Source organism: Nansenia antarctica (genome assembly GCF_963989245.1).
Source record: "Nansenia antarctica genome assembly, chromosome: 10".
Lineage (NCBI taxonomy): Eukaryota > Metazoa > Chordata > Actinopteri > Argentiniformes > Microstomatidae > Nansenia > Nansenia antarctica.
The window spans coordinates 13,516,891-13,542,854 of NC_137680.1; the positions used below are offsets into that span (position 1 = coordinate 13,516,891).

Genomic DNA, 25,964 nt, shown 5'->3' on the forward strand with positions numbered 1-25,964 from the left:
CCAAAAGAGGCCATAAACTCAACACTCGACTTTTCCATCAGTCTGCGAAGTGAAATTATGAGACAATTGTCGCGACTTAATAAACAAAGGAGATGGAAGTAGCAGCTGACCCTGCACGGGTGAGTGAGAAATAAGACGTTCAATTGGGACCCAACCCACCCAACCCGCGTTCGACAATTACAAACGAGGCCGGGGTTGTAGGAAACCAGACCTGCTTTTCACGGCATACACATCTTTTTTTCTTTTCTTTTTTTCCTCCTTCCACCATTATAAACGTTCCCAGATTTATGAATTACATTTTTTTTTCTCTTCCTCTATATTTTAATTACTGGCACTGGCAGTGTGCTCTCTGGGTCTCTCTAGTCTAAACTAAAATGACAGAGGTGTTCTCCTCTCTCCCTCCCTCCTTCACATTACAGCCCAGCTCTGACGGTGTCTGGGTGGGTAATTGAAGGGCCGGACCCCAGGTGGATCCAGTGTGAGAAAGCTGTTAGCCTCTAGTTCTGCTGGCTGTTTAATGAGAACGCTTCTCCCATACCGCTCACTGGAATTGTTTAAACAGATTCCTCTGTTTGGTTGGTGGGGAACACTAGAGGGTGGCTGGAGCTCAATCAGGTTCGCAATACAAAACAGAACAGAAAAGGTATTTCATGATCAAGATACTCATTATTGTAATCCTATGGGTAACTAATCAACATAACTAATCATTCACAATTTAGGGGTGGTGTCTACGTGTTGAAATGAAAGCTTGATTCTACAAAAACCCAGATGACGCCACCCATAGAGAACAACCCATAAAATAACACGGCGAACAGTTGCAAACAATTCAATCAATCCTTTATTAAGACATCTTGATGGACTGACAAAAGAGAAGACTAATGTTACAATAAAAATGTTTCATTTACAGACACACAGAGATCTCTGAGGGCGGACAGTCCTGTCAGGCTGTCGACAGACGGACCTCTCTTGCCCCTCTCTTTCTCAGTAGCATTTACAGCCTAAGTTATCCTTCTATTCACAGCTCAGTCCCTGGTCTGGACATGGGGGAGCTGTTTCCTCTACCTGCTCTAAATCATCTAAAAAACAGGGCCGAGGTGGGGTGGTGGGTGGGGGTGGTCCAGTCTTGGCGGGGGAGGGGGGTGGGAGCATTCATAGTGTAGAGACAACAGAGCTGCCATGTTGCCATGGAAAGGGGGGTGTTGGAGGGGGAGGGTGGGGGTGGGGCCTCTAGGACATGATCTGCATGGACTCCAGCATCTCCTCCACGGCCTTCACGGAGCATTTGTTCTCCTTGGTCCCGCGACCCGCCAGCTGCATGACAGAAGAGAGAGAGAGAGAGAGAACATCAGCTCATCACGTCCCTCAGCCAAACGCGGCCTCCGGAGCCAACACACTCAATCGCTCACTTTCAGTCCGTGATAACCTCACGGCCTTCTCACGCTCCACTAAAACAAGTAAAAACATATCAATCCAAACCCTTGGAAAAAGCCAGAAAGAGACAGAGACGGAAACTAGCACGTGGCCAGTGTGATACCGCTCGAGCCTCGCTACGGACCTGTAGTAGTGATGGAACTTCCCACATCACACATAGCATGATGAAACACTGCTTCACCTGGTTGTTGAGACACGGCGAGGAGGCCATGAGAACACATAACTACCACTGTCAGGGACGTTCCTGGACTGTTGCATAAGCGGTGTCATTGTCTGAGGTCGTGTTTGTGTCTGTCTGAGTGTGTGTGTGTGTGTGTGTCTGAGGGACTGTGTGTGTGACACAGGAAGTCCTGCCCCCTCCCCAAAAGGGTCAGAGATTAGGAGCAGGTTTTATGTGCTGTTGTGGCTGGGGCCTAGACTGGGGGCAGGGGGGCTATGAGTCATCATCAGGTCACCCTGGCCTCCATCACACAAACACACACACACTTATTATCAACGCGAGGGAATCCTCTCAGCCTTACCACTTCACAAACTACCCTAGGCTAAGATGAAGGCATTAGTGCAGCGTATCTCTCCCTTTCTATTAGAAGAAGTGCCATTTGAGCACACAGCACATCAGGGCAAGCGTCCTAATATCTGCACGGGGGGTGGTAAGCAGCAACATCTGGTGTGTGTGTGTGTGTGTGTGTGTGTGTGTTTGTGGAGAGCTGCAGATGTGTCAGCACACAGACACAAGCAGTGAAGGCAACTTGAGCCCTTTCTCAATTAAATCATTATGAAAACACCATTACCCAGGCCGGGCCCATGCAGAGGCAAGGGGATTGAGTTTCTCCCACATGGCTGTGCTGTTTCTGGACCCAGGAGCACATTCTACATGTCCCTCAGGAATGAAAGATGAGTCCCCCGAGAGACGACTAACACACGCGGGCGCACACGCACACAGAGACACACGCAGAGGCACACACAGACACAGACATACACACACTTCGATCCTCTATATACCACTGGACAAAATAACATTCTTCTGAGTCTGACTGCATTCAACAAGCTGATTGTAGGACTTTAGGTCCCTACACACTGTCAAGCATGTACCCAGTTGAAATCACATTCAGCACAAGCACCGCAGGGGACTTGACTTCTGTTAATGCTTTTTTCAGAGTGCGTCATCTTCGACTGTCATCTCTGAAAGTCTTTGGTTTTGGATTTGTTGCATCACTGTTTTTTTGTTTAGTTTTTTAAAATAAAAGTCTCTCACAGCGTCTCCCCTTTTGCTCATTTTACTATTCTACCTTTCAGAGGGTAGCCTATTTAGTCCCAAGTCAAGTGTAGGCCTACCTTTCACGAAAGTCGTTTTGGGGGCGTCAGTGTGACTCATACAGCCGTGCGGGGTGGAGGGTCGCCGCGGTCTCCCCGCCTGCTTCCTCATGCTCCATTACCCCACGTCAGAAAGCCAATTATCTCCTCTGCCTCGAGGTGACGGGGACCGTATTAACTTCAGGCCTCGACTCTAATAACCTAGCAATATGCCTCCACCAATGAGGGGAGGACAGGGGAGACGGTGACACGTCTTCGTTTGAGACATCAAGGAAATGTGGCCTGAGTGAGTCAGCGGAGGGTGATGTAATCGGGGGGGGAGGGACTCTGGTCAAGGAGGGGGGGGGGGGGGGGGGGGGGTGGCAGGAGGGCAGGCTGTTCAGGGACACTGACGGACCCTCCCTCTGCACCAGTTAACAACACTGGGGTCTTTCCCCATGTTTACGGGGCATGGCTCTCACACACACAGGCACACACGCTAACTACATCTGTTACAGATCACGTGCACACACACACACACACACACGCGTGCGTACACACACCCTGACACACGCACCCCCAGACACACCAATTCCATATTTTACAGTCAGTCCCATTGACCCCTGGAAGATGTCCGCTCCCTCTCCCTCTCTCTCTCTCCTCCCCGCCCTGCTCCACTCCACCTGCCGCCCCGCGTCTCAAACTGAGGTATGACAATGACCAGGTACGACGGCTCGTAAACGTGGCACACTGACACCAGCTAGCCTTTAATACCACCATCAATCAGCCAGACCAGGCCCACAGAAGAGCCCCCCTGAACTCCACCCCCGCCCCCCCCCCCACCCACAGATCAACACCGCACCTCACAGCGGCTCCCTTTCAAAGAGCTTAGTGCCCGTTTAAAAAGAAAAGAAAAAAAAGAAAACCTTGAAAGAGTCAACCTTGCGCCCTGTCATTTTTCCTCTATTTTTCATGCGCTCACACACACACATACACATACATACATACACATACACATACACATACACATACACATACATAAACAAACACATGAAAACACACAGACAGACACACACACACACGGGTGGGGTCCCAGTGCAGTGCTACCCCCACCATTACCAGGCTGCTTAAACAAACACACCAGCCCAACAGGTTGCAGACTCTCAAGCCCAGGAGACGGGGGGGCGAAGGGGGGTGGGGGCGGAGGCGGGGGAAGGATGTTCCCTGGCTGATAACGGTATGATTCTGTCTGTAAGTACGGCTAAAAACAGACAAAAAAGCTTTCCTTTATGCATGTACCCAGGAGACTTGTCTCATTCCTTATCCGACCAACAGCTGAAGACCAACCCTGAAGTTTCAGAGTGAGAAAGGAGACGGAGACGGAGACACACACACACACACACACACACACACACACACACACAACCACCACAAGCAGTCAGTAAGCTGAGAGAGTGTGTGGCAAGCGTCAGCCAGCCATGAGCCCTCCAGGAGGGGAATAGCATTCTGTGTGCGTGTGTGTGTGGTGCTCTCCAGAAGGGGAAGAGAGCGCTGAATGTGTGTGTGTGTGTGTGTGTGTGTGTGTGTGTGTGTGTGTGTGAGTGTGAGTGTGAGTGAGTACATGTGTTGCTCTCCAAAAACGAAAGAGGGCGCTCAACGTGTGTGTGTGTGTGTGTGTATGTATGCGGGTATGCGTGTTTGCATGCGTGTTTGCATGCGTGTGTGTGTGTGTGTGGCGGTCTCTCCGGGAGGGAAAGAGAGTGTTGAGTGTGGCGAGACGCAGGCTTTAGTGTCCCAGCGGGGAGCCAGTCTCTCAACGGGGCCTGACACATGCTGAGCACAGAACCGCTTATACATGTTTAACTGGTGCTGCCTACATAAGCAGCGCGTATCACCCCTTATGGCAGTCAGAGTTTCTATTAAATACCCATAGGCTTAAGGTGCCATGGCAACGGCGTAAACTTTTTTTTTTGTGATACCATCTGAGCGGCTGATTCACTTTTTCCCCTCTTTCCCCCTCCTCTCTCTCCATCTCTCTCTCTCTCTCTCTTTCCTTCTCTCCTCCAGCTGTGTAGAACCTGGCACCTCCCCCTCTCTCCCCCTCACCTCCCTCTCCCTCCCCCTTTCTTTTCCCTCACCTTCATCTCTCTCCCACATCTCCCACTCTCTCACCTCCATATCCCCAGCTCTACACACCTCTGCTTCACTGGATCAGCTAGTGTAATTCATGTGTGTCTGCGTGAGCATGTGTGTGTGTGTGTGTGTCGACACATAGGAGTCCATCTGTGAGCCCCAAGGTCCTCAGTAGAGTCAGAGAGAGGGCCTTGTGGCCTTAAATCAACACATTAGCTGAAATGTACCCAAACACACTCTGAGACGACCCACCTCAACCAGGGGCTTCACAGCCTCAGACACTGGGCTTCCACCCCTGGTTGAAGACATCCTTCAGTAGGGCTAGGGCCTCTTAGAGGGGGGGGGGGGGGGGGTCTCACAGATGATGGGGGGTGGGGTTGGGTGGGTCTATAGCTTCTCACAGTGAAGGTGTAAGAAACAAGTGTAAGGAAGGGATTGGGTTCTCTCATACCAGAGAGAGATCGCTCAGGTTGAGGAGGAAAAAAGCATGCAAGCTCAGAGTGAGGGAGGTGTGAAGTACTTAAAAGGTATGAGGTAGGTAGTGAAAAATAGCCTCTCACAAATCAACAACAGACACGCCCCCCCCCCCCCCCCCCCCCCCCCCCCGCCTGTCCCGTCCCGCTTTGACTCACCTGATAGGCTCTGTTTATTTGATTGGCGGCCCAGGCGGCGTACTTGACGTTGTCCTTCTTCACCTTGGCGCTAACTTTAGGGCTGGCAGCGATATGGCTCGCAGACTACAGAGAGAGGAGGGGGAGGAGAAGAAGAAGAAGGGAGAGGAAAGCAGGAGAGAGAGGGGGTGGGGGGGGGGGGGGTGGTCGTGGAGGAGAGGAGAGGAAAGAGAGGTGTCGTCATATCAAAAGTTGGTGAAACAGCAATAAAAAAGTAGAACTGAGACGAATGTGCAACCGCTCCACCGTGGTCGTCATCGTGGTGGGATGAGAAATAAGCACGAGAAAACGTTTACAGGGAGGGGGGGGGGAAGTGAGCTCTCTCCGGCGTCCCCGCCCTAGTGTGCAGTGTCACTTAATGGTCCCTAATTTCACCGACACCGTAGACGCGGGGCGATGACAGGGCCGAGCGTGTCCTTCGAGCCGGCGGTGCGGTGAGGGGAGGCGAGGGGGGGGGGGTGAGGAGGAGGGGGACGGGGGGGATAAGGGGAGGGTGATTGTGAATCATGCTCTCCGACCCACCCCAACAGCTCCCCTCGGAACCACAAATCCCATGCCTTTCCCCCACGTTCCCTTCCATCGGTTCTACGCCGGGCTAACCCCAGAGGGCTTACGCGGGCCCCGACTTCAAAGCCCTCCCCATGGACGTGCTGAAACTTTAACTACACACCAATCAACCTTGATCCCCCCCCCCACCCCCTACCCTCCTCGCCTTCTTCTTCTTCTTCTTTTTCTATAAAACGGTTTGGCTTCTGGAATTTTGGTGAGCGTATTCTTTTCTTCTTTATACCCTCCAGACCAGACCAGGCGGTGGATGGGATGATGTCAGTGTGTCTCAGACAGGCTAGGCTAGGCCAGTATAATGGCATTCATGATGAAAACAGGCTAGGCTTGCCCTGTACAATGGCATTCATGGTGAAGACAAGCTAGGCTAGGCTAGGCTAGGCTAGGCTAGCCCTGTACAATGGCATTCATGGTAAATGCAGGCTAGGCTAGGCTAGCCCTGTACAATGGCATTCATGGTAAATACAGGCTAGGCTATGCTAGCCGTGTATAATGGCATTCATGGTGAAGACAGGCTAGGCTAGGCTGGTATAAACAGCCATCATGGTAAAGAGTACTCCCACCACTGGTGTGACAACAAGCTTATTTTTCAAACTGACTATTGTTGTCATGCCATACATGGCATAAAAGGTGCTCTGAGAACGGTGCTCTGGAACACATAGCTCTGACCAACGGAATCCAAATAAAAAGATGCCGACTGCCTTCAACTGCACCTGTCACAGACTTAAACATCGAGGTTTGAGGACATTTCATAGAAATACTGTACGTGCACTATTTCCAATGTTGATCAAGCACACATCTGAAACCGCCATTAAAATCCGAGCGTCAGTGGATGGTTGGACAGGGGCGGGGACCATGAAGGGCTGCATTGTCTCCAGGTGAACGGGACATTCCAGAACCCTGGAATAAGCCAGGCGACGGGACTGAATGTCTCCATTCTACCGCTGACCTTCCTGTTCATGTCCCCAGCACCTAGAAAGGAGCCGTGAGTGATTCCAGTGGTCAAGTCAGTCTCTCTCTCTCTCTCTCCCTCCCTCTCTCCTCTCTCCTCTCTCTCTCCTGGTAGGAGCTATTTTGACTGCCTGGGGGAACCCCCTAGTTTCAGCAGTAGAGGAGGAAACACTGTCCCCCCTCTGTGTGGAGCTTCCCACTGCTCTGGCTGTCTAATGTCTACGGACCTGGCTGTCTCTGCCTGCCTTACTGGCTGTACCTGACTGTCTCTGCCTGCCTTACTGGCTGTCTCTGCCTGCCTTCCTGGCTGTCTCTGCCTGCCTTACTGGCTGTCTCTGCCTGCCTTACTTGGCTGTCTCTGCCTGCCTTCCTGGCTGTACCTGGCTGTCTCTGCCTGCCTTCCTGGCTGTCTCTGCCTGCCTTACTGGCTGTCTCTGCCTGCCTTACTGGCTGTCTCTGCCTGCCTTACTGGCTGTCTCTGCCTGCCTTCCTGGCTGTACCTGGCTGTCTCTGCCTGCCTTACTGGCTGTCTCTGCCTGCCTTACTGGCTGTACCTGGCTGTCTCTGCCTGCCTTACTGCCTTACTGGCTGTCTCTGCCTGCCTTACTGGCTGTCTCTGCCTGCCTTCCTGGCTGTCTCTGCCTGCCTTACTGGCTGGACCTGGCTCTCTCCATCTGCCTTACTGGCTGTCTCTGCCTGCCTTACTGGCTGGACCTGGCTCTCTCCATCTGCCTTACTGGCTGGGCCTGGCTCTCTACGTTTGTGTTCTTATGTCAGGACTCACTTACATATGATCCATCGGTGTTAATGGACATCTTCTTGTTTAAATAAATACGCAGATGAAACGGCCGTTTGGTGCAGACAGAATGAAAGCGGTACACGTCCCGCACCGGACCGGGGCCAAGGTTGTGACTAGGGTGATTGTGATTTAACATAACTTTAACAACTATCCTTCTTTTTCTCTTTCCCTCCCTTCTGTACTGCCGCTGCTTTATTTACTTGAGTCATCAACATACAAAGGGGTCCCGCCAAAGGGGTAATATGACCATAATAGAGAGCTTGGAGGGGAAGACTTGAGTGTGTGTGCGTGTGTAGGGGGTGGGTCCACCGTCTGAGTCAGTAGAGTGAGCTGACCTGTCTGAGAGCCCCTCTCCCTACACACACTCAGTAGCTGACTCCACATTTGACAAACCGCAGGAAAGGAAAACAGTCATTGCTTTTTCTCTCTTGCTGTCTCCCTCTCCATCTCTCTCTTCTCTCTTACTCCCCCCCCCCCCCAATCATCATTCTGTCCATCCAACCCCTCTCCCTCCCCTCCCCCGCTCCCTCCCTACCTCCCTCCCTCCTCCAAAACTCACCATATACAGGCCGAACAGGGCCCTCATGTTTCTGTTGTTCAGCCTCAGCGCCTGGGAGAAATACTTCCTGGACAGCTCCAGGTTCTCCAGCCCCCCCTGGGTGTACTTCACCTGGGGGAATAAGGGCATATAATATACCCGTGAATGTGGTGGTGGTGGTGTGGTAGTGGTAGTGGTGGTGGTGGTGGTGGTGGTTGTGTAGGAGGGGGGTTAACTTAACACATTACGCCATGACTTACACAGCATCTGAATAAGCACGACATGACAACCGGGTGTAAACACATCTCTCGTTCATGAGGGCATATGTTTCCCCGCGCTGACGTGAGGTGCAGCCACCATGTACCGGGCTCCTTGGCGGAGAGGGCCCCCCATTGACGTTAGAGGTAACATTTTATTTCCATGAAGTCGAGGGCCCCTCACGGGTGCTGACGGACGTGCAGTCACAAAAAAAAAAAGGGAGAAAGAACTTACCTCGGCGTACTGCTCACAGTACAAGTGATTGTGCGGGTTGGCCATCATCAGCTCCTCCAGACAAAACGCAGCTTTTCCATAGCTGTGGAAATAGACAGGAACAATGGTGAATAGATTTGACTCTCGACGCTAAAAAGTTGGGGAGGGGGGGGAACGGGGTATTGGGAAGTACGGCCTCCTTCCTGGAGACCCATTTGAATTGAGTCCAAAAACAAAACAAAAAAGAAAAGTTGGTCCTCGCATAAGACGTGGATGAAGACAGCTTTCCCTGAGGCCAGTTTGGATCTGGGAACAACCACAATAATTTGTTTATTTGAAGCCTTTAGAACGGGGTTGGCAGTTGACTTGTAAGGTTATATCTACTTTGGCGGCTCTCGTGAGGTCACGTCCAGACTGCCGAGGACCTATCTGGCCTGTCTGTCTGTCAGTCTGTCTGTCTGTCTGAGCGGAGAGCTGTGCTTGTGTTTCTCAGTCTTGATGTGTAGTTAACTACCTTCCTGAGGTCAGCGCTACTCGAAAGCCTGGCACACTGTGCCCGTACTCAGATGAGATCACTTCTCAGAAGACTGCTGAGCTGTTGACCTCAACGCTAATCTGCAGCCATTCCTCGTCTCATACACAGCTTCTCCCTTCGAGGGACAACACCGTCCAAGGCGAGGACGAGCTATCTTTCTAACACACGTGCGCGCACACGCACACAGACAAAATACAAAAACAGATGAGAACCCAACTTTTTTCGAGGAGAGAAGACTCCCACAGCACCAGTGGTCTGCTGTCTCCTCCGGCTACCGTTTCAGGATGAAAATGCACAGTCTCTCTGTCTAAACAAGGTCTACGTCAGTCACCCGGGCTCGTTCGTGCTCCCGCACACACTCCATCAGGGCCTGGGAATCCACAGAGAAACCAAACATGGTGTTTGTGGTGGTGGGGCTTCAAGGCAACGCTAGATAGGGATGCTAATCTGGAGCAATTTCACTGCCAGAGAGGGAAAGGAAAAAAAAATAATGTTCTGACGCAGGCTTCGGGTGTTTTGGCGGGAACCCGGGCCGGACCAAACGCAGCCTCGCACGATATGGAGGAGCCTATCGGTCCATTTAGAGTCTACTTACGGCTACTTCAAAGACAACCAGCAGCGTGGGGGGAGGGGGGGGGGAAGAGGGAAGGGTGAGAGACGGAATGAGAACGAAAGATAGAGAGAGGGAGAACGAGAATGGAGAGAAAGAGGGAATGGAGAGAGAGAGAGAGAGAGGGGGGGGGGGGGGGGGGGGTATCAGGGTATTCGGAAGGTTGGGGGCTGCTTACAATTACTACTTCCTCTCTATAAAGACTATCAGATGTGCTCTCCCTATAGTGGCCTGGGTCTGCAGTAGTGAGAGCTACATCATCAGCAGAGAGCCCTGCCGTCCCCCAGGCCGTAGACATAGACAATGAAATGCTTAAGGCAAGCCAGCTCCTCAAAACTGCAATGAATCAATAATAATAATAATAATAATAATAATAGTAATAATGAAAAACACAATAACATAAAGCAGCATGTGTGCAATACCCCAGGCCAGCAGCAGTAGGATGCTTCACTTTACAGTCAGAGGCCCTGCAGTACCAGAAGCCTAACCACATCCACAACACCAGAGGTGCCAGCTCAGTGGCACTGTGGTAGCGCTGTTTGTGTAACCAGACAGATACACAACAGCTCCGTTTCCCTTGGTGATACGCAAAAAAACAAAACTATCGTTGTTGTTTTTTCATTTTTCAATTTTTTTTTAACCTGACACCACCGCACACGTTGGCTGTATCCAGTCCAGGCTTCCTCTACTTAACTGGAGGAAAGTAGCTACGGTCAGATCAACACAACTCAACACCACCACCGTTAAGACTCTATGGATACGGCCTCGTCAGGCGACTGAAGACGCCTAGCTTCCTTCAACAACGTGCTGAAATGTTCCTCCTATGAGCCACGGCTTCTCCATCCAACAACGGTTCCATCCAAAGGAGAACAAAAACAAACTTAAATCATCTTAAACATCCAAATATGGCCGGCGTGAGGGATTGTTTTTCAAAAGTGTCAGATAAGTGGATATTAATGACATTCATCATGTTGAGGCTAAGTGTAACAACGACAGGGCAGAAACAGGGAGTGATTTGTATACGTTTAGCGTCTCGGGGCCGCCGCGCTGCGAAAGGGTGGAGAGAGTTTATTTCTCTTCCTCTCTTCTCCATCAGCCTCTGTTGTTTCTGGCTCAGGAAGGAAAAGTGCCACCACCTTCTCCTGGGAATCTCTCTATCGCCACTCTCTCTCTCTCTCTCTCTCTCTCCCTCCCTCCCTCCCTCCCTCCCTCTCTCTCTCTCTGTTCTCTCTCTCTCTCTCTCTCTCTGTGTGTGTGGAAAAGAGGCGATAATGCTGTGCTTTCCGGAAGAGGAGGGGGAGAAGGGAGTTTGTAACCCAAAATAAAGAAAAGAAAGAAAAGACATTGACACGCCTGTAGATAAGGAGCTGTGGGAGTGAATGATGTGATATTAGAAAAGTTGGGTTAAGCCGGGAGATAATCCTCTCACCCCTGGATTTCCTCCCGCAACTACCAGCAATAAAGCCCCTCAGACAAAAACATGAAATATCCAATAAGCTGCCCTCTCACTGCGCTAAACATTCCTGCAGACACTGCCCTCTTACCGGGGCGACCGCAGAGCCAGTGGTAGTATGCTCCCACACACACACACACCCACCCACCACCAAAGACACACACACACACACACACACACACACATACCCACCACCAAAGACACACACACACACACACACACACACACACACACACACACACACACACACAACCACAACCGCCACCAAAGACACACACGCCACCAAAAAAACACACACACGACACTGCTTCACTGATTCAAAGCCCCAGACAATTAAGGAGGGATAAAAAAAGAAAAAAAAAGAAGAAAAAAGACAAACAAAATGATTTTTTTCTTTTCTTACAATGCTCTTGTCTGTCTGACAATTCCCCCAGGCAACAGAGATATCAGCAGGGGGTGGGGGGGCATATGTATGAGTGGGGGGCTTAGGGCTGAAATCCTATTAAAGTCCCCTCCATGTGACAAACAGGGACAGGGCTCAGCGCTGAGTAGACCCCTGGCTGAGTTAGGCATGTCACCGCCCTCCATTGTGGTCATCCATCCATCCCTCCATCCATCCATCCCTCCATCCCTCCATCCATCCATCCATTCAGCTGCTCTATGGGATCAAGCCGTCAGGCAGCTACTGAGAAGTCACCGAAGAGGAGAGAGTTGATTACAGGTACTCTCCTGCCCCTCCTGATCTTGCCCCTTCTGATTCTGCCCCTCCTGCCCCCCCAACCCCCTGCGCATGTTACCAGTTGACAGTTGCCCCTAGGAGTAGCCACTACTGCACAGCATAGATAAGAGTGACACACAAGCTGTTACTTGATGGGGTCAAGTCATTTTCTTCCCACTAAGACTAATGCCTGGTCAGAACAACCTTGGATTTTAAACAGGTGGCATTGATCATATGAAAAATGTAATTACTCGTGCTCGTTGATGTACAGTTCTGACAGCTCATGCCATGCTTCCTGGTCTCCAACAAACCTGCAACACAAAAAAAAAAAATGAGGACAACCCTGCAAGACAAAAAATATATTTAGGACAACAATCCTGCAACACAAGATGTTCAGGACGAGAACGACTATTCACCTCCTCTTTAGCATCAGTAGCATGGTATGGAACAGCTTTTAAACTATTTTCACGAGACACGTCAACAAGAGCTGCTTCTGTGAATCTATTTATAACTTATATAACACGGCTACATATGGACAGACAAGAGTGCCAGAGAGCTCCCGAGGTGGGGGGCTGGAGTCAGTGGGAGGGTCTATAGGCAGGTTGTGCCAGCTCAATCGAATGCAAACCCCCTTTTAATTAAAAAGCCAGGCAGGGGAGGTGTCAGAGGAAGAAGAAGAGGAGGAGGAGGAGGGGGGGGAGGAGGGGGAGGAGGGGGAGGAGGAGGCCCAAATCCCCTTGTAAAACACTCACTGCTCCAGATACTCATTGAGCTCGCGGATGGCCTCGGCAGTCTTCCCCTGGGCTTTCAGAATGGAGATCTTGCGCTTCCTCGCCGCCTGTGGATAAAGCATCAACAGAGGATTAGGGTTTTAGGCCCTCGAGTGTTTGTGAAAGAGGGAGGGGATGGTGAGAGGGAGGGGTCACACAGAGAAGGGAGGGGGGGTTCCATGTAGAAATGAGTGTGGGAGCTGTGCACAGGTGGAATTTGGGGCCTTGGGGGGCTTTCTGGGAGACCCCTCCCCTCCTCTCGGTTCTTGAGTCCAGGGATGATGGGGGGGTTGGGGGTCAGGGGTTACTACACAAGAGATCCCAGGGGGTGGACAGAAGAGTGGTAGTAAGGGAAACGTTTGGATCACAATAAACACCTGCCCTTTGCCTCTCTCAACCTTGACCGTCACAAGTTCAACCGTTCTCAGCACAGCCAACAACGTCAACAAAAGGGTTGAACACAAGTATCAACAAAACATAACGGTTTATATCATTTCAGGACGTTAAGGTGGAGGGAGGTATTATACTCAGCCTGAAACCTTAACTCAGCACTTTGCTGCTACAATACCACGATGAGAAGCCTAACCACTTACAAAAATTATGTCCCTTTTTTTAAGAGTACTGTTATTGATATTGTTACGGGACAACTTCGAATTGATATACCAGCAGCACACACCCAGAGGTAATGGCTCTATCTATCTTAGTGGAGGGTAACACTTGCCGAGAGAGAGAGAGAGAGAGAGAGAGAGAGAGAGAGAGAGAGAGAGAGAGAGAGAGAGAGAGAGAGAGAGAGAGAGAGAGGGAGAGGGAGAGGGAGAGAGGGGCAACACAAATCATGCGTCAATGTTTGAAGGAGTTGGCGTGAGCTTAGCGGCCGGAGATAAAGTGGTGAGTCATTGCCCATCTTAAGTGGGGAAAATAGCGCATTACCCAAACCCCAGCAGCAGCCCTCCAACATGGGGGCTTCTGAAGCCCAACTTTACATCAGCCTCAAACTGCTTTCCTTTCGCTTTTGATGTTGAAGTGACCTTAAGGTGGATTAGATTCTCATCAATCTGAATCAGAAAGTATTACGCCCGCTCCTCTGACTTTTCCAGCCAGTTTTTTTTGGGGGGTGGGCGGGGGTGAAAATGTAGGAGAGCAGGCGGCTGCATCATTAGAAGTGTGTGTGTGTGTGTGTGTGTGTGTGTGTGTCCTGGCTGCCACAGAGCCTGTTATTTATGGACTGGCACTTGATTGAGTGGGGCTTCCTCTCTCCCACAGTCATAAGCACAGCCATTGAGGGCTGAGCATGAGTCACGTCTAGGGGGCCGTAAATCTGAGCCTCCTCTGACATCGCCGTCACAAGAAATCCACTTATCCATCACACTGGGACAGGGACCTGCAGTGCAGACTGTAGTCAGGGCCCGCCGCTGGGACACTGTGGCTGGCACACACACTCGCTAATGAGGGGCATACGCACACATACACAAGCGCGCCCACACACTCTCACATCAACCACACGAACCAAATGCCAGAAAATTTAAAAAGGGCTTTATCAACTGTAAAAAAGAAAAGAAAAAAGAGAGAAAGAAAAAAGAAATCCAGTTTTAGTAAAAAAAAATAATATTTGGGATAAACATCTAGTCACATGCATGGGATTCACAACCTTTTACAGCTTATCTTTGGCCCACATCATTTTCTGCCTTTCGTCCAAAACAAACAGATCAAGAAAAAAGAAAGAAAAGATACATTACAAGTGGGGTGGGATTCACACAACTTAACACCAGCTCCTAAAGAAAACAACCGTCCAAGAGGATTACGAATTACTGGAGCGATTGGGGATGAGGAGCGAGGGGTCAGATAAGCCATATTTCCTCTCCTCTGCTCCCCCACCACCCCATAAAACACGCTCCTCCTCAGAAGATCACACCGTCTTAACATGGGCCGGTGCTCTACTGGGGCTTGATGCTATGTGAGACCCCCGGAATTCACACTCACTTCTCACCAAATTACAAACATGTGGACGTTCTCCTTCCCTCGTCCAACACCGAGAGAAATCAGGTCACAAGAACACTGCAGTGGCTTTTCAATGAGGATCTTGCATTTGTGCAACCCCCCCCCCCCCACACACACACACCTCCCTCCTTCTCCCTACCAGTCTTTTTTTTTTCCTGATAAAGAACCACTTGGGGCTCCCAGGAACATATGGAAGTTGGTAGCCTGGAGAGTCACACGGCACTTTATTAAACGGGGAGCTCTTCCAAACCGCTCTTCTCTCTCTCTCCCTCCCTCCCTCCATCTCCCTCTCTCCCTCTAAACTAATGATCCTGAGGAACCTGGCAGCAGGGTTGATCCTGTCATTGTCATGATTCTGTTTTAATTAGCGCTGTGGAGGAGCGCTCAGAGTCAGGACTGGATTGTTTACATCACCCCTGGCGCTGGTGGAGAGGACCTACCACACTGATAGTATCTCTCTCTCTCTCCCTCTCTCTCCCTCTCTCCCCCCCTCCCTCCCTCCCCCTCAGCTAACACAGTGGACCTGGACACCTAGCATACTGGGAGAGAATGGGGGAGGAGGGTGGAGGGAGGGAGAGAGAGAGAAAGAAATGCCAACAAAATAACCACTAAGCATTATCCCAACTATGTATAACAGTGTTCTCGAAAATGCAAACAAAAACAAGCATGATGTATTTTAAGTAGCCTATAAAAGGTTATTGTATAAGTTGTAAAAGTAAGAAAACAACACTATAACACAGCGTTTGAGAATACCTCAGTGCTGAAGGAATGTAAACACCATCATAACAAAGCATAAAACAAATCATTTACCATACAGCCTGGTAAATAATTGTCTAATCCTGTCTATACTGTTTAGAGGAAGATGTGTCAAGATGTTCAATGTCAACTCATTGCTGAATGCATTGGACCTCTGTCAACACTATCTTGTCCTACTCATAGTAATTGTATGTAATTGTCGGTCAACCTCAGCAGTATACTCACTGACCTCTATTGCTTTCTCCAGAAATATTAGCTGCTTCTAGAAAACAATTAGGATTTAAATTAATTCAATATGTCGTATATCAGCCGAATCATCGATGATATTTGGGCTCCAAATAAATAATTCATCGCACTACCTTTTTATATGCCAATGTTGTGGACACCACATCATCCAAGAGTTCTCAAAGAAAAGAAAAGTAAAAAAAATAAAAAATAAGTAAAAGAAATATGCATCTACGCAAGCAGACGAGGATTTCGCCAGATCCTTGCTGTAGGTATTGGAACATAACAAACTATGGAGGGGCTAAGAGTTCGAAACATTTTTTGGACACCGCCATGGCAGAGAAACCTTGAGCAATTTTTGTTGATTCAACAATTTCGGTTAATGGGTACCACATCTATTCCATAGCCTGTAATTACAACAGCTCAGTTTCCAATCTCCGCTCGGCATGCTGGGATAGCTCACAAGTCCTTGCTGTGGTCGCCAATTTTCCGCCATTTCTCCAGCCCATCCCCGCCCCTCATTCTAAAGAAGATGTTAGAAGAAGAAGCAGAAGAAGAAGAAACATGCTGGGAGGAGGAGGGGATATCCTTCACTCAGAGACAGGTGACCTAGATGATGTCACCCCCCTCCCTTCCACCCACGCCCCCCCCCCCCCCACCACCACCACACCCTCGCCAGCCAGGGCAGGATTGTGGGAAAGAGCTGATCTCTTCAACACCAGGGGCCAGAGGACCTGTTATGTTCCACTCCCGCCCCCAGGGTTGATTGACAGCTCCTGGTCTTACAGGGTGGCAAAGCCACAGTCTGCCTTTGGAGATCAAGATTCAGGAAACGGACCAATCCCATCTGAGGACCTTCCTGAGATCCCCACAGGACGCTGCTGTGCCAGGTTGGTGTTCTGATTGGCAATGGCTACTGGGTAACACCAGCCATTCCCACGAGGCCACCGTTCCCAAGGCACCTCCCGTTTCCCATGTAGGAAGATCTCACTGCCCGAAGAATGAAGAGGGCACCCCAGAAGATATTTACTGTCAAAGTATATTTCTGTTGGCCTGCCTTTTAGAGACAGCATCCATGTTGACCACAAGACAACAAACTCAAATATTGGTTTAAAGATTAGTCTAATCATCAAACAAATACTCTTGTTGAGTAATGAACACTATTTTCTGGCAGCGTCTCTATTCAAACTAACTCAGCCGCTCATGCCTCCCCACCACCTGTCTACAATGGAAGAGTGTGCCTATTCAATGTGCTTGTCTTCGAAATAGGACATGGCGGGGGTGGGGGGGCAAGTCAATAGAGATCTCTTGTTTTACTGGGGAGAACAGTTGACCGATGTGACTGGTTCGAGCCAACAGCCACAGATCGTTCAATAAACATGGATAAATAACGACGGGGATGACAAAGAGAAGGTGTGTGTGAGAGAGAGAGAGAGAGAGAGAGAGAGAGAGAGAGAGAGAGAGAGAGATAGAGAGAGAATGGGGGATGAGCCAGTCGTTATTACCCTCCAGTGAAAGAGAGATGGGGGGGGGGGTTGGGGGGGGAAGGGGGGTGGTGGATGACTGCATCAGAGCGAACCCGAGTTTATTGATTTTGTCAGCAAGGCCTCCATCTGTTTGAAACAGACAGTCCTGTGAGGTGCAGGATCCTCACATGGTGTCCACGGGAACAAATGCCTCTGCTTCGTCTCCCCAGCGCCTTGCCAGCGAAGAGAGAACATGTTTTAATATGTATCTAAGCAAGTCCATGTGTCAGGCCCGACACAGGAAACGTGTTGAACGTCTTCAAGGGGCCACGGCCAAAACAAACACGGTCATGGTTTCTTTTGAAAACCCTTTAAAACATTTATTTTCTTGTGTGGCCACATGTCGTTATGGAAACCATTAAGAGCAGGTACAATGTGTTTTTTGGGGTTGGTGGTGTGGGATTGGCAGAACACTGGAAGAGACATGGTGAATTAGCTGAAATCGGATCTTAATTGAGAAAAGATTGGGTGGAACTCGAGACAACAACAGTGTGGATGGGGGTATAGCCATTTATAATCAGATGGACACAAATTCCTATGTTACAGGAGATAAATTAATGATAATTCTTACTAATTATGAAGATAAACATATAAACAGATTTTTGCGTTGGATAGACGTTATTGTCCTGTGGGGGTTTTAGTTCCAGCGACAGCTGTAGACCGTAAACACGATCATGCAAATATTTAGCCTACAAATTGGCCGCTAAAGAGACGGTGACAATGGATATGAGTGGATAGAACTCAGCCAGTAAGTGACAATCGCACAGAGGGGGGGGGAAGAGTAGCAACCCCCCAGTTCAAAGCCCAGATGGTCTCAGTCAGAACACTTGATGCACATTGTGCATTATAATAAACCTTTGAGTCAAAGACTTCCTGTATTGAGCCTTTTTCTATGGCTTTTGGGAACACCAGGGCTTTGCACCTGAGGCGAGTTGACAGTAATGGAGGACACAGGACAGGAGCAGCAGTCCTGCTCACCCCACAGGGGGGCCCGCGAATGGCCTCTTCATCACAGTCTTCAAAGACTAGGGCCTTTATTTATGCTTAAGCTCCATCAAACATGTCTACCACTGACTAAGACCATGAATCACACTTCCCCCTCCCCTGCTCGCCACCCTCCCTCCCTCCCTCCCTCCCCCCACCACTCTCACACTTGTCATATGTGTGGGTGAGGGCCTGATCAGCAATGTGGTTGAGGTCGGAAAGGACACGGGGAGTTTAACTAAACAAACTCACACCGCTAATACCAACGCTCTTCAGCCGATTCAGGCACCAGCTGAGGCAATCCCAAACTGTTTTGACCACAACTGTAAGCTAAATAGTAATACAAAAGGTAGTTGATGAGAGGGCACAGTTGTGGGGGGGGGGTTTGTCTCACCGTGTTGGTTGGATCGTCTTGCAGGATAGAATCATACTGCTTGCTGGCGTCTTCGTACCTTCAAAGGAGGGAAGAAAAATAAATGTTAAAATAAAAAAATATTTTTTGGTTGTTTCTCACCAGTCAATGAAATGAGGTGGTGGGTATAATCAAAGAAAAGTTCAAGGCAATCACGTTTTTTGGGGGGGGGGAATCAGCGGCGATTCTAAAGGCAGAAATAAACAGTCTTTAACCGTTTCTGCTGGAATGGCCAGCCGTCGTGAATTGGGGGCTTATGCAGTTCAAACAAGAATCAAATAACCAATTCAAATAGCCCAGGAAACAGGCACGCTGATTTTAAAGACTGCATACGTGCGTGATTGCCGGCGATTTGATTCACCTACAAACAAATCAAAGTGTGCGTTTACATCTGTTCAGCTTAGCTTTAAAGGCCCTGGCTTATGGGCCTTGCAGAATGGAATGAAAAAGGCCTACATGTGAATCTGATAAGGAACTCCATTCAACACAATGTGTGCTTTAAACTGACAGACAGAAGGGAACAAGGGAGGGGGGGCACCACATGATTCAGTTTAAAGAGAAAACTTATGGAGCTGTAAAAATCAAATCATACAGCAAATTCTGGGAACTGGGAGGTGGGGGAGGCGTGTGCACTTCACTTGTCATGTCAAATCAGGAGTGCTGGGGGATGATTTTTGAATTTTTTTTTTTTGTTGCAATCTGCAACTCTAACAGTTTAGCAGCCAGAAGAGAACCGGGGTCTCCATGATCAAAACCTGTTCCGCCCTCACCACAACCTCCCCAACAGAAGCCCTCTCTGGTTCCCATTAGCACGGCGCAGCCCCACTTCCAGTGCCACTCCCTCCCCCCTCTCATCCACTTTATTACTCAGCTGCACACTGGGAGATCTCAGATGGCACCGGCCAACCACTCAACCAGCCACTTTGATTCGCTTTATTTACTTAGCTAGCGACTCAATGAGATACGCGTGTGTGTGTGTGTGTGTGGGGAGGGGGTGGGTAGTGTTTGTATGTGTGTCTGTGTGAGTAGGTGTGAGTAGGTGTGTGTGTGTGTGTGCACATATACACATGTCGGGGAGGGGAGGGCTGAGGGATACAGACTAGTTGTTTGAAGTTGTGTTGTTCATGTTTACCTCCGTCTGAAGCCAATTAGACCCCAGTGTGTAGTTTATTCAATCTGACAGTGCCGGAGCAATCACTCTTAATTATCACATATAAACTCTGACATAACCGATAAACGAGTCATCATGATTACGGTAGGAATGCGAGCGCGAGAGAGAGAGGTGGTAAACAGATTGAATTACCCTTACTCCGGCTTGCCAAGTCAAAAATACCCATGTTTATCTTCCTCCCTGTCTTGTTTTCCTCTTTATGAATTGCAGACTTTAAAATAAAACTGGTCCTGAGAAGAGAAGGAACCCGGGGAGAACCCAAATGAAGTTGAAACTGTGGTAACATGTCAATATTTACCGGCCCGCAAGACCTCCTCTCTCAGCACACAGATGAAAACACAACAAGAGAGAGAGAGGGGGGAGAAAAAAGAAAGAAAGAAAAGACAAAACCAGAGAAGATTGAGGGACCCCCAGAATAACAGTGGGATCAGACCACTTCCTTCCTGGGAATCCCTCACACAGGCAAAACTGAGGGCCACAGGACTACCCAGCACACACTCAACCACACTCACAGACGCACACACACACACGCCTAGCCAGCACTCAACCACATACACACACGCGGACATGCACACGCGCACACGCACGCACACGCACACACAGCTCACTCTTCTCCTCATGTTTGCCAATGGGATGATGGGTGTTTCAACATAAACACACCCCACCACACGCATACATACACACACACACTCTCTCTCTCTCTCTCTCTCTCACACACACACACACACACACACACACACACACACACACACACACACACACACACACACACACACACACACGCACACACACACACACACACACACGCACACACACTCCTGACTCTTACCTTTCCAAAGCCTCCAGCCGCATGCCCGATAACCGCTTGACTCTGTGGCTACCTGGAAACTGCCTCTTCAGTTCCTGTAGACAAGTCTGAAAGGAAGTGGGCAGAGAGGGAGCTGCAATTAGAGTTGGCTGGCTAGGACCTCACACATTTGTCTTGAAGACAAACACTCTGCATTCGCAGTACATACAAACAAACAAACAAACAAACACAGAAGACCATGACATGTAAAATGCATCATCCATCATTTCCTCAGGAATAACAAATGACACATTGCAGCTTGGCCAGAGCATCAAAACCAGGGGAAGAGAGGCGTTTTCCATTCATGGTATCCGTGATAAAAAAAAAAAAAAGAAAAAAAAAGTTCAACAAAACAATTCTCCCGAAGAAACAATGTGAAAACTTCCAGCTGGCGTGGGAGAAGTCTTCCCATGGTACCCTGTGGGTACCCACAACTCCAGACTCTCTACTATAAAAAGGACAGGCGGGAGGTTTTTCCTCCTCTACGAGGAGCTGGTGTTTTTTTTCACACGCTTGTGACAAGAGGTGAGGAATGGTTATCGTGGCATCCAATGTTATCGTGGTAGAAATGGAAAGTCTACTATTTGTGGTAGAGCAGGTCTCCTGATCTATCCAGTTACAGTACAGTCAAGGCCCTTCTCTTTTCCAGGACTAGCAGCAGAAAAGTGTCCTGACTCTGATTTTGTATTAATTGTAAACTCAACAATCTTTAAAATGTTAAGAATTAAGTAGTTTGGAAATAGAGCATAAGCATATAGTAGTAATACTTTTCGGTTACATTATACTGCTATCATTCCCTTCTCAGGATCCCAAGGTCTAAGCAAACAGTGAAGCAGAAAAAGAGGCTCTATCAAGTGAGCCTTCATAGCGTCCCCAAAAAATATGACATTATTTTTGCTGTGAGAAAATGCACCTTTTCCATCAAATTATATAGGAAAAACATGTTCCTCCCACAGTCTGGATTTGATGGAACACCATACTAAATGTACAGTCGGATACAGAAACATTAATCTCAGTGGCAACATCACAGTAAACTCCAGGATGGCAGATGAGTCATCCAGGGAAAAAAGCAGTTGAACTCTGTGAAGGAGCTAGCGAACACAGCTCAGCTAACACCAACAGTGCGCTTCTGTACTCGCTTTCTTTAACACTCCCTTGTTCCAACGTTCAGCAAATTGTTTTTCCAAAGTACTGTACAGACGACGAGAGAATATTTTTTGGGCAAATATAAAAGTTTTTTTCTTTTTTTCTTCCATTTGGCAGGGGGGGGTGACAAAGTAGCAATGACTGTGAGAGATGTTCTTTGAGGTTGCTGGGTGTGGGTGGCAGCAAGCAGCTGTCAGGAGGGAGACTTACCCAGGCCAAATCATCCCGACTGCAGTCCAACGCCGCTATCATCACCTGCTCATAAATTATCCATACTGGGCACAGGAGACAAAAAAAGAAAAACAGTTTGTGTACATTCCAGTGGAACATCACAGAATGATATATTGACATGTAGGTTGCTTGTACGGTCTTAAGTCTGACTGTAACTTGGTGTGCTTTCTTCTTCTACTTGCACTTCTACTACTCGATCATACTGCACAGGATAAGTGATACCTAAAATGTGGCCATCGGGAGCTAAATAAACACAGCCCTTTTCAACTAAGGACGGATATTCTCTTTGGACTTATTGCTTGCATTTCCTCCTGAAAAGAAGCTGTCTGCTATCTCAGGCAGGTTACAGTGACAGATTACAGTTCAGTGAAAAGCGATGTTATAAAGACAAAAAAAGGCTAAATTTCACTGCTTTTGTGTTATTGCATGAAATATGGCTCTGAATGTTGGCATTGTAAGAAGTTGTATTGTATGGAAAGGGGAAGGGGACTTTTTCCCAAGTCCAACCATACAATTCAGAGCCCTATTCATGCGATACAACTCCTTCCAAAGCCCGTTCCAAAGCTATGGGGAGGGAAAGCTTACACAGCTGTTCTCCAGGGCAGAAGGCCCTATATTATGTCATTTCAATGAGATATTCTAACAAGTTACGGTGTGACGCTCCATCCACCGTGCTCCATCATCTCGCCTAACACATTTCATTCAGTGGTTAGCAATAAAAGATTAAATGTTGTTTTAAGTGTTTATTCAATCATTCGGCTGTAACAGGATAAGACATTGATTAATAGCTGTGGCTAATGGATCCAATTAATGGAATTAATGCTAAATGTCAGACACGTCTGTTTTGACAACCACGCCAGACTTCCTCTGCCAAACGTCCCTGATGTTAATTGAGAGAGAACAATAAAATTCAACTCAACAAGAAAACTGATATGCCAAAACAAACAAACGCCTGGAGTTTTTCAAGGCCTTTTTTTATGATTCCAGCTCTTGTTTTGATAATTGCCATCTTGTTTCACAGCCAATTTAAGAGCTGGTTTCAATAAAAACCAGGGTGTGTTAAGTGTTTACCCTCCTCTTAAAGGCTGTATGAATCATAATGACTGCAAGAAAAAATAGACTTTCACAGAACTGTTCAGAGGGAATGAATAGGCTAGTAAATACAAGCAGGATACTCTGCTTAATCTTTGATATGTTTATGTAAGGTACAACGTATGAAAATACTTCCAGTACAAAACCTGGACTCGAGTCTTTGGATTTGTGTTTTGCTCAACCAAAGGTTTACCACGATTTCTCATTGCTCAGATCAGGGGCACAGTCACAGCGGTTCCACAGAGACAGTCAGAAATAGGACAGTAGCCTACGGTCAAGCAAGAAGAGGATGAACAGCATATTCAACCTTCAGTTCAGTCTAGCCTATCCATCGTCCACATTGAAAATCAACACTAAACACAACACCCAATTCGGTAAGAACATACAACAAAAGGGTTGCTGGAAATGGACACATATCTGACTACAATACAAAACATACGACAATACAAAGCAATGCAATGCCTTTAGCAGAAGCCTACTACTCCACAGCCAATATTCAGCATCCATACAAATATGAGCTCAAGCTGGATAAATATGACTGTTTTTCTACAGGCCTTTACAGAGGAACAGTTAGTGGCAGTGCTCCCTGATTCCACTCTGCAAGAGTTTATCATTCAAGACCCACTCACTCCAAGAGACGGATCTCCTGCTTGCTTTTATGAGCTGCCATACTGACATCCAGGCTAGACCCATGATAGCTACCTCTAAGAGTTGTCCAAATCAGTCATCTGCCTGGGCTTTCAGCACGACCTGGCAATCACGCCGTGTTCAGGCATTGAAACCACAAACCAAAGCGGTCTATATTACACACTACCACAGAATGTCAAAGACTTTTTAGGTCTAGAATCTAGTAGGCTATGTGTTCTGACTGAGTAAGTTTGTATGTTGTTTTTTTCCTCCTTTGACCCAGTAAATGTTTTAAGTAAGCATGTTGCCAGAAACAATGACAGCGCAGTCTGATAAATAATGGCTTTTAATATGCCTTCGGTGCCTAAATACACTGTGCATTACCCACATGTACTATAACGGCACATGACATAGGACCAAGACACTGATACTACTAGGCTACCTTCTGTCAAATCCTTGTGCTCCAAACGCTCATTGTGCACAAATTGATGACATCAAAATCACTAGTGTGGAAATAGTGTGTGATTAATTAGAATATCGATTTGGTTGATGTCGAACTTACCGTCATCCCCAAGTTTAGAAGCATGTTCATTTATCAACTCCTCGCCAACATCCACGATTTGTTCACTATTCCTGTGATTCTCGTCTCTCCATTTCCGCAGCTTGTCTCTCATCTCTGTGAACAGAATTATTCAGGCCTGAGTACACTCATATGCGTTGCATAATGTACTTTTATCAGACATGTCATGTACACAATCAACATCAATGGGGGGGGGGGGGTTCTCCTTGAAATGAAAGATTAGGCCAAATTGATTGTAGAATTTGCTATAATCAAGCTATGGAGGCTGCTAGGTAGTGAAATAATAACATCATTTAATCACATTGGGCTATAATATCAGCTGTCATCGACCTGTCACCTTGTCAGCTGGCTAGCTCTGTTAGACAGCTTCGACACAAAGCCATGAGCATGACCTATATCACTGCCTCTTCTAGCCCCACATGTCACCTCTGTCACTGACACTCACTACTGTTGCTGTAATACTAATCTCTAGTGGATGCAGCTAATCTATGAGCTTCATTCATTCATTCATTCATTCATAAAACACAGACAGTGCTACAGTAATGCTACTCCAACCCATGGAAAGTTAGCAACACCACAGGAAGAAATCGAACGGTATGAGATCAAGTACTAAAGGGGTTATGTTGTGGCACCAGACAGATTGATGTCAGCATCATGTTTCCTGCAGCTGAAGGACATTTCAATAAGAACAATGTATGTATGACTGACTGACTGGCGTTAGCTCTCCGGCTAGCAGGCTAGCTCGATAGGTAGGTAGTAGCACTATCTACCCAAGGAAGCTAACTTACACGGCCAACATTCAGCTAACAATAACGCCAAACCAAAAAATAACGAACAATAAATACAATAAAGGTTTTGCTGAGTGTAAACCTGAACCACCTCAGACAGATATCGAGCTAGCATGTTAGCTTAGCTTAGCTCTCTGGCCTGTAAGAGAAATAGACACACGCAGCGGAAAGGTCTACTCAAGAAAGGACCCCGAATGATGAATATGATAGACAAACATCAAAGTGTGAAAGCAGTCAACTCCAGACCCACGATAAAAACACTACATTAAGCTACAACGTGTTGTTTACCTTCCCAGCCCACATCGTACATCTCTGATACCGACGCCATGTTTCTTTGACAGCAGCCGTTCTGTCTACTACGTCATCGAGTGGCTAGTGCTTATGGGCGTGGCTTGTTTAATTCTGGTACCCAACATGAAACACCCTGCTCACACTGCGTGACGTTAGAATTATAAGGTTCTATCTCCATTTTTGTCAAAATTGAGTTTTTTACATAATCTGATCCATTAGGTGTTTATTAATGCCTGTGTGGTGTTATCTTTAAAATGTTGGATTTTTTTTGTTAGTAATTAATAAAATACTAAGGTTCCATCTCACAAAACATAATGGAATGTAAAAACGTTGACGCTCAATATCTCTGAACT

The 25,964-nt window shown here is 48.0% G+C and overlaps 1 protein-coding gene across 1 annotated transcript; it reads right to left on the bottom strand.

Annotated features, from left to right (window-relative positions):
• Nucleotides 1-826: 826 nt before the first annotated feature.
• emc2 (ER membrane protein complex subunit 2) lies at nucleotides 827-25,649 on the bottom strand. The gene is made up of 11 exons (XM_080540017.1): nucleotides 25,609-25,649; nucleotides 24,515-24,628; nucleotides 22,213-22,277; nucleotides 20,839-20,924; nucleotides 18,821-18,878; nucleotides 12,920-13,005; nucleotides 12,419-12,478; nucleotides 8,873-8,954; nucleotides 8,402-8,512; nucleotides 5,490-5,594; nucleotides 827-1,311 (listed from the first exon to the last, which is right to left on the bottom strand). The coding sequence occupies exons 1-11, from the start codon at nucleotides 25,646-25,648 to the stop codon at nucleotides 1,228-1,230; spliced, it is 891 nt and encodes a 296-aa protein (XP_080396143.1). The 5' UTR covers nucleotide 25,649; the 3' UTR covers nucleotides 827-1,227.
• Between the last annotated feature and the right edge of the window lie 315 nt (nucleotides 25,650-25,964).